Source organism: Podarcis bocagei (genome assembly GCF_964188305.1).
Source record: "Podarcis bocagei genome assembly, chromosome: 15".
Lineage (NCBI taxonomy): Eukaryota > Metazoa > Chordata > Lepidosauria > Squamata > Lacertidae > Podarcis > Podarcis bocagei.
This window is the reverse complement of record NC_138141.1, coordinates 3303585-3319968: the sequence shown is the minus strand read 5'-3', so window position 1 is coordinate 3319968 and position 16384 is coordinate 3303585. Positions and strand designations below refer to the sequence as shown.

The following is a 16384-nucleotide window of genomic DNA, read 5'->3' as shown; positions in this document are numbered from 1 at the left end:
TAGACTTCAAGTTCAGGTCTACTGCCAAGGGTGAGGGAGCCCCCAGTAAAGTGTGGACTGTGGGATTCCTGAAACAATGGTTGGCCCGCTAGTTAGGACTTGTAGTGGCCTGGGGGCCTTGCCTTTGTGGCACCAGCATGTTTTTCCTTCGTCAACTTCCCTCAGGTTGAGTTGGCTACCAAGACATTGTAGTGAAAAAATCATAGCTACCACTACAAAAACATGGTAGCCAACTTGAAAAGATAGCTGGCCTCTGCTTGGAACTGATATGGATGTTCGTTTTAAGGAGAGGCCAGAGCAGGCGTTAAGTGGTGGACTCTGCTCAGGAGGGTGTACTGGGAGGCCAGCAGCTGATCAATGATGCTTGCTGCTAACACTGGACCTGATAACATTAATCTAGCTGAAGAAACTGATGTCTGAATCAATTATATGACTGCCATCTTTTGCTTTCTGAGAAGGCTAGCATCTTTAACAGTTATGGGACATGAGGAATTCAGTTGCATTTCCATGAAAAATACCTCTCTGCCTTTTGAGTTTCTGCCTGTTTTGCAGTTGGCAAAGGCACAAAAGCACGGCTGTAAATCAGGAAGCAAACCTAACCAGTTGCTCCATCTTTGGAACAAGCACATAAAATACCATGGACGAAGCTCGAACAGATATTGTTCCAGCTTTCAGGTTAAGTTCGTCTTTTATTTTCTTTGGCTTCATGGAGATAGAATAGCGGGAGGGGGGGGGTCCGCTGCCCAGATCTACTGCAATATAACACTTGCTTCAGCTTAGACCTAAACGTTATCATAATGGGCTTTCAATTTAAATGCCATTAAAGAACTTTAAAAACGGAAGGAAATTATCCAAACTCACCCAGGGCAACTGGCAATTCTTCGACATATTTTTGTTAGTTTGTTAAAAAGATTTAATGGTTATTTTAACCCATTGCTGTTGACAATCTAACTGATGCACAACATAAACACATGACATAATATAATAATAAATAGGACTTATACCCAATGTAAAGAAATGGAAAATGATTAATTACAAGAGTTTGAGGCTGCTATCCTGTGCCAACAGGGAGTAAGCTTCATTGAACCCAATAGGACTTATATCTGAGTAGACATGCATGGGATTGCATTGTTAGTTAATTGGTTGATTATATCAGTTATATCCACATAAAACTGAATATTAGAAAGCTATACTTGTAAAGCACACATATCACAGCAGGGAATTGGAAACACAGAAAGGAATGCCTTTTTAAAGATTTGAAGTTTAGGAACTTAGTAGAATATAGGAAACTGTCTGCCAGGGGCTAAAGGCAGGCAGAGGTCAGAAATAAAATAATAAAGCACCCAACATCAGTGAAATTACTGCTTTAATTAAAGAAATGAAACAGTGCAGTCCTAGTGATGAGAGCAACTCTTCCCTGCAGCTCTTGCCCCAATGCGGCAGCTGTGAGGACTGAAGGTCTTTGCCTTCCCACCGCTCTCCAAGACCCCTCTTCCCCCATTTCCTTCCCCAGCAGCCTAAGGCTGGGGGAGACTTCCTGGATTCTCCAGCAGCTTGACTCAACTCTGTCTCTTGGCCCTCAATCCTCTCCAGCCTCTAAATCGGGGCTGCTCTGGGCCCCAGCTTCTTCCTGCTCACTAAACCCTGTTACCTCTTCAACTTCTGACACCTCATCCTCCCAGTCTTCTCCCTCTGACCACTCGCCGTTGTCCCACCACCAATCCTTGGGCTCTGAGTCTTCTTCCCCTGGGGGTGTCCTTGGGGTTTCCCTGTGGTGCCTGCCAACACTTCTCTTCATCCAACCAGTCCATGGCACTGCCCCATCGAGCTCAGTATTGTCCACACTGACTGGCAGTAGCCCTCCAGGTTTCAGGCAGGGGTCTTTCCCATCTTCTTGTAGATGCCACTGGGACATTTTGTACCTGGGAGATTTTGCACGTGAAGCATGTGCTGTCCCACTGAACTACATAGCCGTTCATGGAATCACAGTCCTTCCCCTTTTTAAAAGAGCTTGATTTGGAAAACAAAATCTGCTGACACTTTTTAGTCAATCTTATTGTTTTAAATTAAATTGATCATAATTGATGAATCAGCTAAACAATGTAGCTCTGACAAAAAAGTTAAAAAGTTAAAATGGGGCCCACCATTTCCCTTAGCGCCAGAAATTCATGTTCCAGGATGAAAAATAGTATTTAGTCTGGCAAAACACTCAACTGATATCTTTTACACCAGCATTTTAGTCAATGTAATATTACACAAGCAGATCTAGTGGGACTATTTTGTTTTATAGGTGTGCAAACTGTGTGCCTGTATGAAGTTGAACTGGGAAGCAGGAAAGAGAATGGAGCAAAGGCTTAAGTTAGCTTTTCTGGCAGACCTTAAATGTTGTGCTGACCTGGTAAAATCATTAGCAGACTCAAATATCCTCTGAGGATAAAAGCTATGAAATATTGCTGATGAAATTGTCCATATGCGTTCTTAGCTAACACAGGGTGAAAATCAGAACAAAAGAGGGATGGATTATTATTTTTTTGATTTCTTTTTGCAGTACATGAATCTTCTTTTTTGTACTAGAAACTTTAAGGAAGAGAAACAAGGACTGGGGTGCCATGGAAGCAGGGGAAATTTCCCAGAGTGGCATTTTTTCCTTTTACACCAACACCCAATGTGTTGGCAACTCATTTCTCAAGGCCAATTTAGAAGTGATTTCACTAGCTACAATTGTTAGAATACAGTATAAGCCTGACATGATTGCCTATAAAGCAGAAAGATCAGGGTGGCTTTCACATTAAACTTTTCTCGGGCAGTGTAATCATCTATTTACTCACTTTTTAGGAAGCATTCACTGTGTTGTAGCTAGATTTTTGCATTGCAGTGGTTTTTCTGTTGTCTTCATGTATATTTTCAGATGTAATCCATGGTTTGCTAGTGGTTTTTTGCAGTAAAATGTTACATTTGCAGCAGCATCCTGTCTAGTGTGGAAAGGCAAAGCATAATTAAGGCTTTTGGGGGCTACTGTGTTTGTAATTTAAAGCTTCCTCCTTGCATGTTGTGCCATTTCTTTTCCTTTTTGTGCTTTCTGTTCAGCTACATTCTGTCCTCCCTTAAAAGAAATAAAAGAAAAAATGAGAAGATTCCAGAAATTGAAGCCTTCACTGCCCCAGCAGATAACAAAGATCAGCTAATTGTTGTTGTTGTTGTTGTTTAGTCGTTTAGTCATGTCCGACTCTTCGTGACCCCATGGACCAGAGCACGCCAGGCACTTCTGTCTTCCACTGCCTCCCGCAGTTTTGTCAGACTCATGTTTGTAGCTTCGAAGACACTATCCAACCATCTCGTCCTCTGTCGTCCCCTTCTCCTTGTGCCCTCCATCTTTCCCAACATCAGGGTCTTTTCCAGGGAGTCTTCTCTTCTCATGAGGTGGCCAAAGTATTGGAGCCTCAGCTTCAGGATCTGTCCTTCCAGTGAGCACTCAGGGCTGATTTCCTTCAGAATGGAGAGGTTTGATCTTCTTGCAGTCCATGGGACTCTCAAGAGTCTCCTCCAGCACCAGAATTCAAAAGCATCAATTCTTCGGCGATCAGCCTTCTTTATGGTCCAGCTCTCACTTCCATACATCACTACTGGGAAAACCATAGCTTTTACTATACGGACCTTTGTTGGCAAGGTGATGTCTCTACTTTTTAAGATGCTGTCTAGGTTTGTCATTGCTTTCCTCCCAAGAAGCAGGCGTCTCTTAATTTCGTGGCTGCTGTCACCATCTGCAGTGATCATGGAGCCCAAGAAAGTAAAATCTCTCACTGCCTCCATTTCTTCTCCTTCTATTTGCCAGGAGGTGATGGGACCAGTGGCCATGATCTTAGTTTTTTTGATGTTGAGCTTCAGACCATATTTTGCGCTCTCCTCTTTCACCCTCATTAAAAGGTTATTTAATTCCTCCTCACTTTCTGCCATCAAGGTTGTGTCATCTGCATATCTGAGGTTGTTGATATTTCTTCCGGCAATCTTAATTCCAGTTTGGGATTCATCCAGCCCAGCCTTTCGCATGATGAATTCTGCATATAAGTTAAATAAGCAGGGAGACAATATACAGCCTTGCCGTACTCCTTTCCCAATTTTGAACCAATCAGTTGTTCCATATCCAGTTCTAACTGTAGCTTCTTGTCCCACATAGAGATTTCTCAGGAGACAGATGAGGTGATCAGGCACTCCCATTTCTTTAAGAACTTGCCGTAGTTTGCTGTGGTCGACACAGTCAAAGGCTTTTGCATAGTCAATGAAGCAGAAGTCGATGTCTTTCTAGAACTCTCTAGCTTTCTCCACAATCCAGTGCATGTTTGCAATTTGGTCTCTGGTTCCTCTGCCTCTTCTAAATCCAGCTTGCACTTCTGGGAGTTCTTGGTCCGCATACTGCTTGAGCCTGCCTTGTAGAATTTTAAGCATAACCTTGCTAGCGTGTGAAATGAGCGCAATTGTGCGGTAGTTGGAGCATTCTTTGGCACTGCCCTTCTTTGGGATTGGGATGTAGACTGATCTTCTCCAATCCTCTGGCCACTGCTGAGTTTTCCAAACTTGCTGGCAGCATCATCTTTTAAAATTTTAAATAGTTCAGCTGGAAAGTCATCACTTCCACTGGCCTTGTTATTAGCAGTGCTTTATAAGGCCCATTTGACTTCACTCTCCAGGATGTGTGGCTCAAGGTCAGCAACCACACTACCTGGGGTATATGAGACATCCATATCTTTCTGGTATAATTCCTCTGTGTATTCTTGCCACCTCTTCTTGATGTCTTCTGCTTCTGTTAGGTCCTTTCCACTTTTGTCTTTTATTATGGTAATCTTTGTACGAAATGTTACTTTCATATCTCCAATTTTCTTGAACAGATCTCTGTTTTTTCCCATTCTATTGTTTTCCTCTATTTCTTTGCATTGCTCGTTTAAGAAGGCCTTCTTGTCTCTCCTTGCTATTTTTTGGAAATCTGCATTCAATTTCCTGTATCTTTCACTATCTCCCTCGCATTTTGCTTGCCTTCTCTCCCCCGCTATTTGTAAGGCCTCATTGGACAACCACTTTGCTTTCTTGCATTTCCTTTTCATTGGGATGGTTTTCGTTGCTGCCTCCTGTATAATATTACGAGCCTCCATCCATAGTTCTTCAGGCACTCTGTCCAGCAAATCTAAATCCTTAAATCAGCTAATTAAAGGATAGCTAATTAAAGGATCAGCTAATTAAAGGATAGTTAATCACTATAATCCCCCAGCTGCACTGAACCGGGAAGTAATCACGCAAAAAGAAAACTTTTAATTAATGTTGCAAGGGATCTTAATTGTGACTAAACACTTTAGAAGGACTTTGGCTATGCAGAAAGTTATCACTCTAAGTGTACAACTTCTCTTTTAATTCTGCTTTCAGCTACTTGCCTGAAGGCAATGCCTGGCCAACTCGGAAGGGTGCTCACATGATTGCAATCTTGAAGTGTTTTTCAGGGCTTGCTTCTGAAATTCTTTAGTGCTAAGACCAATATCTCCAGGTATTCACTGAATATATTTTAGGGGACGGAGTATCTGTGATGGGGTTTTTTCTTTTTCACCATTCAGATATTAAAGCGGGAGGCGGGGTTCTTTAATACCGAAAAGTAGACGACTTCAGCCAGTTCCAGCAGCAATTGGCCATAAAACAATACTGCATCATAAGGACACTTGTGTTGCTAAGGTACAGGCAGAGGAGCAGGAGGCAGAGCGATGGATGATTCAGCAGATAGAGACCAAAGACTGTGTGAGTTATGAACTAATATAAAGTAAGGTCACCCTGCATTTGCCTCTTCTAGTAATGAGGCTTTGCAGTTGGGGGGGGGGATGAAGGACCTGTGACCCTCCAGATGTTGCTGAACTCTCATCATCCCTGAGGATGCCTTGCTGCTTGGGGGCTGATAGCAGCTGGAATACAACAACATTTGGAGAATCACTAGTTTTCCACTTGAGCTATAGGGACTTTTCCAGCAGAATATGGAGATAGTTGGCCCGTTTCCTCTCGGAAGGGATCAGATTTATGCTGTAGCTTCAGGGAGTCCAGACAACTGTTTACAACTCTGCAGCTAAAGTGGATTGATAGGATTGTCCCGTCCAACTCGTTCTGCTTGGGGCTGGGACTCATCATTTTCTGTCTTTGACATTCTGCTGAACCAGAGCTTTGCCTGGTTTCGAAGAACACCAAATCTGGAAATCTATTGCGAAGAAGAGGAGGAAAGTAGTTATATTAATCTGGAAAATTTAGCTGAATCCTTGGAACAAATGTTTGAATTCAGTGACTTTAATGTTCAGAGGGGTCAATATTTATTTGCATGACTGCTTGTAGGGAAAACAGGCAATTTTTGACTAAATCAACATATGGTACAAAAATTCAGACAACTTATGACCTGTTTGCGTGATGGTGAACTGACTTTAGGCAAAAGTGCGCCCCCCCCCCGCTCAATTGCATGTGCTGCCTGCCTACCATGGACAGATGGTGGAAACTTCAAACAGCCAAACTACTGCATGATTGTTGGAAACGTCCCATGAGAAAACAAGGGCTGGGTAAAACCACTATTAGATGCTGGAAAAGGGGGAGAAAGGAGGTGCCACATTGAGCCCATCTTTCCATATTCAGTTTATATACAAACTGTCCAAAAATGTATATGTTATAGAGCACTTCATAGAGAGAGTCAGCATGGAGTAGTGGTTAGAACATTGGACTTGGGAGACTATTATTATTATTATTATTATTATTATTATTATTATTATTATTATTATTATTAATTAATTTATACCCCACCCATTTGGCTGGGTTTTCCCAGCCACTCTGGGCAGCTTCCAACAAAATCCCCCATTCACCTATGAAACTCTCTGGGTGGCCTTGAGCCAACTACTGTTTTTGTGAGGATAAAATAGCAGAGGAGAAAGAACCTCATTTAGCTGTGCTTCCTGTACTGCAGGGTGTGGCATAGAAGACCCTTGGGATCCCCTCCAGCTCTACGTTTCTGTGATTCTGTTATTTTTATTTATTAAATAAATAAGCTTCTTGAATCAAAAGCAAGATATAAATGTAATAAAAAGACATTCAATAAGTGTCTGATCTTGCTCTTCATTTTACGGTGCACAGTGTAGTAGTAAAAAGGAACAGCAACAGCATTCTCCCCTTCCCCTCTTGTATAGCCCCATGTTGCTCATGTTAAAAGGACAGAGCTATAAGGCAGCCGTAAGCAGCAACAGAAACACAAACGCCTTATGGGAAGGCATAAGAGATTGTAAGAGCCTTCACCTTACACTTAATGAAGAGCAGGGTAGGTGCCAGGCAGCCTGGGGCTGCTGGAGAAGAGTGTTCCCAAGTCAGGAGGCCATAGCTGGAACAACTCCATCTCCAGCCATGCCAGGGGGGCTTTAAGGGTCTATTGCTACATTTGTGGAGCAATGCAAAATGTGAGGTTTTCACTGCAAAGTTCAGGGGTTTTGCTGCAAAAAGGCTGCAAAACTTTTGCACCAGTTTTGAGGGGATCCCAGATTTTGGGGTTCGTAGTTAATGAAGCTGAGGCCATATGCAACTTACCGTATTTTTTGCTCTATAGGACGCACTTTTTCCCCTCCAAAAATGAAGGGGGGAAGTGTGTGTGTCCTATGGAGCGAATGCAGGCTTTTGCTGAAGCCTGGAGAGCAAGAGGGGTCGGTGCGCACCGACCCCTCTCGTGTTCCAGGCTTCAGGAAGTTATCCTCAAGCCTGCGGAGCCCGCGGGAACTCCCGCCGGGCTCCGCAGGCTTGCGGATAGCTGCCTGCAGCCCGAAGCCCGGGGGCGCGGCACTGTGCACCCTGGGCTTTGGGCAGCTCTCCGCAAGCCTGCGGAGCCTGGCGGGAGTTCCCGACAGGTTCCGCAGGCTTGCAGACAGCTGCCTGCAGCCTGAAGCCTAGGGGTGCGGCACTGTGCACTCCAGGCTTCGGGCAGCTATCTGCAAGCGTTCGGAACCCGGCGGGAGTTCCCGCCGGGCTCCCAAGGCTTGTGAATAGCAGCCTGCTCTCCCCGAAGCCAAAACAGCGAGACAGGGCACTGTGCAGCCCTCCGTCTCGCTGTTCCAGCTTCGGGATGGCTGCGCAAAGCCTCCGCAGGAAGCTACAAAGGATGTCCCCGAAGCCTCAAGCCTTTAGAGTGCAGCTGCGCTCCAAAGGCTTCAGGGATCTTTGAGGCTGGCCACCACCAGCCCCACAAGCTTGGGAGGCAGCGGCAAGGCTTTGCCCTGGTCCCCGACCTGCTCTTGAATGCACCTTGTTTTTGAGGGGGAGAACAAGAAAAAAAAAATCCTGTTCTCCCCCTCCTATGGTCCGGTGCGTCCAATAGAGTGAAAAATACAGTACTTCTGACAGCTTTTCTTTTCATTTGATTACAGTAGATTAAAAAAATAGTAACTATTTTTCACAATGCTACCCAATTCACTTTCAGAGGTACTGTATTATATTCATAAATAGGAAGGGGAAAATTCCACATTCGTGACATAATGACAAATAAACCATGTATATAAAGGAAAACAAGCTCTTTAGGGTACTTTATATAAAGTTCCAGTGTGCTCCCCCCCCCCCCCGTGATTCCTTTTCTTCCTTTTTGTTGCCTGTCTCTGCAGCCAAGAGCTCCCCCTCGCTGGCTGGCCTGCTCTAGCTTTTGGGGGTCAGAGTTCCTGTGAGCTTTGCATGCTGCTGCTGCTGCTGCTGCTGCTGCTGCTGCTGTCACGTAGGCCCTGGATGTGAAAATCAGTCTCTCTTCATGACTCATAACCCATCAATTCAGTGGAAGGGAAATCCAGACGTGCTCCAGAGGAGAATTAATTTCACAAAGGCAAGCACAGAAATCCTAGGAAATTGCTAGTTAAACCTACCTACCCTTTCCACTCTTGCAAGGCTTCCACTATTGGAAGCAGAAACAGCGTAATTTTAGCCAGCAAATTTTATTTATCTGGTTGTTTGTATCCTGTCCTTCTGGGGCGCATGAACAAAGTTTCAAGGCAGCCCTCTCAGCTGGGCTAGAATCTGTGGGAATAGCCAGTAGTCAGGACCGAAGAGTAAGTCAGAATCATAGTGTAAACCAGGTTGCAGGATTGCTTCACATGTTAGATTCCTACAAAAGAAATAATGGTGTATTTTAAAATAATAGTTCCCATCTGAAACACATTTTCTCTGAAGTAAATTGTATTAGTTTTGATGGAGTTGAAAGTCAACTCATGCTTAGAATTGCAGCGTTATTTTAATTTCCAGTTTATGATTCAGTTATAATTAGTTCATTAAAAGTCTCTTTCACTTAGCCACAGGGCTGCAGCAATAGTTAGTGGCTGGGTGCGTGTGTTCACACACTAACTGGTTGCTTGTCTAGGAAACTCCTTACCAGCCCCACCCCTGACCAGGCCACCCACATGTAGATTGTGTCTAGATTGTGTCTGCCAAAGGCAGCCCCACAGATGTCACAGACTGGTTGGACACAGAGGAATGGTGGGAGGTACCCATAGCTGTCAATGTTTCCATTTTTTTAAAGGGAAAATCCCTTATTCCGAATAGGATTCCTCACAAGAAAAGAGAAAAGTTGACAGCTAGGGAGGAACCAGCAGGGGAGCCCCCAGTGAAGGCTGAGTGGTCGGAGGAAGAAGAGAGAGAAGAAGGGGAAGGGGAGGTGTTGGAAGCTGAAGAGGAAACAGGGTGGGGTGGTCTGTGACGGAGAGAAGTCCACACTTAGAGGTAGAAGTGGAAGCAGGAGAGGAGGGAGACCAAGAGGCAGAAATGAGTCAGGCTGGTGAAGAGGCACAGGTGTCTTCCTCTCCTGCTGTGACAAGCTCCTGCCACCCCATCCCCCCAGTTTCCAAGAACCAGAAGAGGCATGAAGAGGGCAGAGCAGAAGGTAGCTTCACACAGGCGCAGTCTCAGATTGCTTGGAGTAAACCTTGGAGAGGAGGGGACTTGGGGAGGCAGGGACCTCCCGTCTCTGCAACTGCTTCATGGGGGCAAGACCTGTCGGAGATGAGTTGCTGTGCTCATTAGGCCAGACACTCCTGTGCAAATCCTGTTTTTGCTAATAAAGAGTTAACTCCAACTTGCTCGGTTTAATTTACTGCTGGCTCACTCCTGTCACCAGGCCTCTCTTATCTGGCCTTCAGGACTCTCATTAGCTCCTCTCTTTCCCAGGCCACACACCCCACTGGTCCTGCTCCATGTTTTCCTCAAGTGCTTTTGCTTGGCTGGAAGGTGTCCTTGGACATTGAAACATGCCTCTAGCTTGTCTCAGTGGAGGACTGAGAAATGTGTGTGTGCACAGGGTATGTGGGTGTAGAAACCTCTGACTTTTGTGGGGCTGGAACGTAGCCTACTATGCAAAAGTCAGAGTCACATTAATTGACCTGCCAAGTTTTGCCTCTGGCCCCACTTGCTGCCCAAGGATGGTCCCATAGGAAGGAATGCAGCCCTCCAACTGAAAAAGATTGCCCACCCCTAATCTAGAGCCATGACCAGATCTCCAGTCCAGGCCTTGGATGTAAAGAGTCCACTGGATGCACCATCACTTCCAGGCCCATGCCAAGGTTTTTGTGATTTTCCATCCTGGTCTCATCTCACCGTGCTTCTGCAATTCCTCAGGGCTTTAGAACAGCCTTGCTGAGCAGTTCTGGGAGCAGGGAGGCCTGATTGGGGAAAGACCTCAAATGCCCCACTGTCAGCACAGAGGCGCTCAAGGCAGCAGTTTGAATCCTGGTTGAAGACTTAGTGTTGTTAGTTTAGTTAATGCACAGGTATATGCAGTGCTTTTTTTGTTTAAAAAATGTTTAGGGGTACTCAAGAAAACCACCATTCTATAGTTCAAATTGGGGGAAATAAATGCAATAAATGGACAAAAGTACAAAGATTCACAAAATGTTTAGGGGTATGCGTACCCCTGCATACCCTCATAAAAAAGCAGTGTGTGTGTGTGTGTGTGTGTGTGTGTGTGTGTGTGTGTGTGTGTATGTGTGTGTATGTGTGTACACCCACCCATACCGCCCTAGGATCTTTTGATAAAGGGCAGTATATAAATTGAATAAATAATAATAATAATAAATAGTAATATTTGTTTTATCAACGTAACAAATCTGTATTTCTTGCTTGCTTTGTATCTGTGTTGTGGCCAATGGATTAGCAACAAACCTTTGCCTGTCTCCAACTCCTTTTCCTAGAACATGAACATCCAGGTGGAAGATGCCCAGATCCGACCCATCCTCTCTGCCATTCGCAAGCACATTCCCGTGACAGAGGGTTACGTGGAAGTGAAAGAAGGGGGCGTCTGGAAACGCATCTGTGACAGGAATTGGACCACAAAAAACTCACGTGTTGTCTGTGGCATGTTTGGATTTCCATCAGAGAAGAAATACAATGTCAGAGTCTACAAGTAAGAGAGGGTTTTAAAAGGGGATTGTTGTGTTCTTGGGCCCTGCTTAGAGCTAGAGGTTTCCAAATGAGGTGGCAAAACCCTAGGCAAATTGCTTTGGTGTCCCCCACCCCCTGGTCCATGTATTAAGCAGCTTCTTTTCTTCCTTTAACTTCCTTCATAACAAGGGAGGCCCCCAGGCAGCTGCAGAACAGCTTGTGTTAGGAAACTGTTTGTATTGTTTTTCCAGCCTGAAGACCATGATTTGTGGGGCAACCGTGGAGGGAGGTCCAAAGGATCAAGATTTGCGGTTTTTTTGCTTGTTCTTCTGGCTTGTCAAAAGGCTGTTTCCCACTGAGGTTCCTGCTTACAGGATTCCACTGCCTATGTTTCTTGTTGTTCTTCATTAGCGAGAAAAGTCAAAACAGAAAGGCTCCTGGATTAGAATCATGTAAAGCAGCATGGAAAGGCTCTTTCTTTTTCAAAGGCCAGGTGCTTTTGTTTTTTTCCACAGGCATCAGTAAATAAGTGCTTCCAGGTGACCTGGTGTTGTGTCCAGTGCATGGGAACAAAATATCACATGTTTATGCCAGTTCTCTCCTCCCCTCTTGGAATCTTTAAAACCCACCGATTATATTTCAGCCTGATGCATTGTGAAAGAATTCACCACAAGAAGGAAAGAGAGAGAGAGAGAGACGCATGTGAACTCACTTCTTTTTGACATGGTGCTGACATGATGTGGTGCCTTGTCAATCTATATCTGGTCATCTGCTCCTTGCCATAAATTGTATCTTGTCAGTCTGCGCTCTGCATGCACTGCTGCCCTACAAGCAGCGGTTTGCAAAAGTTGAGGTTTAGTGGCAGTGCCAAAGTACTACATCCTGCCCCACCTGAACATCTCCAGATTAAATGGGAGCAGATTATGGGCTGGCATTTGATGGCAATGGCTCGTATCCCATGCAGCACTTAGTAACTTTCTCATCCATGCAAAGTTTCTGTGTTTCCTGAATTTTGCAATGCAGTTCTAGCAATGTGTATAAAAATGCACATACTAAAATGTGCACATAAATGCACATATTAGTGGGGGGGGGGGAATCATAAAATGCATTATATTGGAGAAAATTGCATGCAAGATATGCATAGTAGAAGAAATTAGCTCTAACATGCTGATGAATTTTAAAGGAGGACTTTGTTTGCAAACTAATATGGAAATGTGCTGAACTGAACTTAATATTGGAAAAATTAGAAACTGAAATTTACATATTCAGCAATCCTAAATGTGCCTGACATGAAACTCAGTGTGCACATTTAAACATGACACAGAACCTTCTGTAATAGTGGAGGTCATTTTTGTGGGAGATGTGGAATAGAGATCTCTGAAGGCAGAAAAGCTGGAGAATCATTTTGCTAGGGATGTGAGCTATGAGTTTCTCTAAATGCTGAGCCCAGCCCCAGACTACCCATGTTGGTTGGTATCTACCAGCTCTCTCTTTTCCCAGCGTGTTCCTTAATACTGTCTTTGTATTTTCACATACTGCCTTAAAGGGAAAGCAAAGTCTCCAGTCACTTGGATCCAGTCTTTTTTGCACGTGACTCTGAAGCCTGTTAACATGCCTCTCATTTCTCTGGTTTCACTCTGCATAATATTGTAAATAGCCTTTTCCACAAGGGTGGGGCCTTCCATTGACACTGTGGTTTCCACAGCTGGGAAACCAGTTTCCAAATTGGGTTTCTACTCCAATAAGCTGACTCTGTACTTCTGGGGGCTGTGGGTTAAAAGGAACCCCCCCTTGCCCGCAGAACTAAGAATTTTCATTCCCGAGGCGTAACCTCAGCTTTTATGTGCTGAGGCATTCCACGTGAGACTGCTGAACCTCATGATGGTGGGAAGCCAAAAGATTCCCAGATGCCTCATTTCGCTAAAGAAAACAACTTAGTTCATCATCGTCCTTGCTGCCAAACTCTCACCCTGGAATGTAATTTGGGTTCTGCATTTGACAGTGCAGTTTTATAATTAAAGGAAAAACAAACTTTAAAGCTCTGGGAGTTTCCTATCCTACTGTTCGTTTCACTGAACTCTTTGAGGCCATTTTCCTAATCATTCTTGTACCATAAGTCCATGAGAAGGAAGCCTGCGAGGAGGACCTGAGCTCAACGGCACTCACCCTATTTGTGCAACTGCTATTCAAGATGTACTGCCAGTCACAATGGTTATATTCTACCCCGAGTGCATGGAGGCACTGTTTACCTTCCCACTCCAGCAGCACTTCTTTATCACATACTGGAGAAGAGTAGGTTAAGGGGTGATATGATAGCCATGTTCAAATATATAAAAGGATGTCACATAGAGGAGGGAGAAAGGTTGTTTTCTGCTGCTCCAGAGAAGCGGACACGGAGCAATGGATCCAAACTACAAGAAAGAAGATTCCACCTAAACATTAGGAAGAACTTCCTGACAGTAAGAGCTGTTTGACAGTGGAATTTGCTGCCAAGGAGTGTGGTGGAGTCTCCTTCTTTGGAGGTCTTTAAGCAGAGGCTTGACAACCATATGTCAGGAGTGCTCTGAGGGTGTTTCCTGCTTGGCAGGGGGTTGGACTCGATGGCCCTTGTGGTCTCTTCCAACTCTATGATTCTATGATTCTATGATCGCTTGACACAGTCCTCCGTGCGCCAGAAGCGGTTTATTCCTGTTGGCCACGTGACCCAGAAAGCTGTCTGTGGACAAACACCGGCTCCCTTGGCCTGAAAAGCAAGATGGGTTCCACACCCCATAGACTTAACCGTCCAGGGGTCCTTTACTTTTTTTATTATTCTACTCCCACTGACAGAGGCAGTGAAACCCTGAATAGTGGTTTTGGGGAATCCCAAGTTGGTATGGTCTTGTTGTACTCCGGTCCTGTTTTGCAGTTTCCCATCGGCTTCTGGTTAGCCACTTTGAGAGCGAGATGCTCTATTAGAGGAGCTAGTGGCCTGATCCAGCAGGGTTTTTCTGTTTTTATGCTACCTTGATGGTGGAGACAGTGTATAGCCATCGTGGCTAGTAGCTAGTACCCTCCATGAATTTGTCTGATCCTCTTTTAAAGCCATCCAAGTTGAGAAGAGCCCTTCTGGATGGTGTATTTAGTCCAGCATCATGTTTCATGCACTAGTCAACCAGAAGATTCTGGGAAGCCCACAAGAAGGACATGAAGACCATTGTCCATGGGAAACATAGGAAGCTGCCTTATACCAAGTCAGACTTCTGGTCCATCTGTCTTAGTATTTTTGACACTGACTGGCAGCAGCTCTCCAGGTTTTCAGTCAGACCCAGGCAAGTCAGTGATTGAACCTGGGCTGTTGACATCCTTCCCTACCTTGGCCCCGCGGTATCTGAGCTTCAGAGGCATACCTGGAAGTCTCTTTTAGCTATCATGGCAAATAGCCACTGATAAAACTACTTTCATGGATTTGTAGTGAAATGTCTGTCTAGCACTAGTCAAATCCTTACTACCAGATCAATCCCCAAAGCAAAATCCTGGCTACCACAAGCAGCTGCCTCCATCAAGCAACTCTCGGGCATTTGTCAATTCAGTCTAAATTGCTGACACAAGTAGATAATTCATTTTAAAAAAACTATTGTGGATTTAGGCAGAGTGGAAGGTTTCCTCAAAGCATTGCACAACACAGCATTCTGAGATTTTCACTGCCATGCGTAGCAGGGATGGTGAACCCAGGTCCCTTCAGATTCAGTTGGACTTGCTCTCCCATCGTCCCCGGCCATTGGCCAAGCTTGTTGGGGCTCATGGGAGTTGGAGTCCATTAGCAACTGGAGGACCACAGGTTCCCCTGTCCTGCTATACAAGACATTGAATCCTTAAAGCCATATTGAAGTAGCTCAAACCTTGGTCCTGAATTGAGAGCTCTTCTTTTATGTATAAGAGATGTGTTCTTAATGAGTTTCTTCCCTGTTTCTTTCATGTATCTCAGTTCAAGACAGTCCTGTATATGCATTTGGATGAATATGCTTATTTGATTGTGTGAATTTATCTGGCTTGCATGTGAGCAGTGTCACAAGACTTGGCCCATAAGACAAACCTATTGCTTCAATTAATCTGGCTAAACACAACTTTTTGTTATCTCAGCATGTGGCTCTCAGTGATTCCAGTTTCTTCCTTCCTTCAAGGATGACGGCAGCCAGAAGAAAGCACACTTATTGGGCTTATTCCATGGACTGCACGGGCAATGAGGCACACATCTCCAGCTGCAAACTGGGCAATCGCATCAGCACAGCTAGTGGGAACGCAACATGTGAGAATGGGATGCCTGCCGTGGTGAGCTGCTACCCTGGTCGTGCTTTTGCCCCTGGCAGCCGCAGTGGTTTCCGAAAAGCTTTCCAACCCGAGGTAAGAGAGACAGAAATATGTTCAGCTATTGCTGAGGAGAATAAATTTGTGGAGCTTGAAATCAGCTGTGGGTATTCTCAACCAACCATGTGGCTCATGTGGAAGGCTTAAGCTAACACTCCGCACCATACGTTTGAATCACTCTTATACCACTTTAACAGTCTTGGCTTCCCACAAAGAATCCTGGGAACTGTAGTTTGTTAAGGGTGTTGGGGGCTATAGCTTGTGACAAACTTCAGTGAGCCATGACTGTTAAAGTGGAATGGTGTGGATATGACTGAGACAAATGTTTTCTTATCTAAATCTACATATGAAGGCAACAGGAAAGGCCTGACTCCACACAGACACTATGTCTGCTTGCCATCCCCTGATCCAAGGACAGCCAACTTGTGGCTGAAGAGCCACACCCAACTTTGGTCCTGATTGTCTCCAGCCCATGCAACCTTTCCGACTGCATCTTTTAAAAAATAATAATAATATTTATTAAGTTTTCCAATTTAACAATCCAATAGAAACCACATTAAAAACATTTCAAATTATAAAATAATCAAACAGTCCAAATGTTATGCCAAATTATAAATCTTTGTTTGACTTCCCATGCTCT

General features: G+C 44.6%; 1 protein-coding gene across 1 annotated transcript in view; it reads left to right on the top strand.

Annotated features, from left to right (window-relative positions):
* Positions 1 to 16384, top strand: part of LOXL2 (lysyl oxidase like 2) — an 81523-nt gene that overhangs the window by 27135 nt on the left and 38004 nt on the right. The window contains exons 4-5 of the mRNA XM_081171665.1: positions 11208 to 11419; positions 15561 to 15780. Of these exons, the coding sequence (XP_081027791.1) occupies positions 11208 to 11419; positions 15561 to 15780 (432 nt within the window). The remainder of the gene's footprint in view (positions 1 to 11207; positions 11420 to 15560; positions 15781 to 16384) is intronic.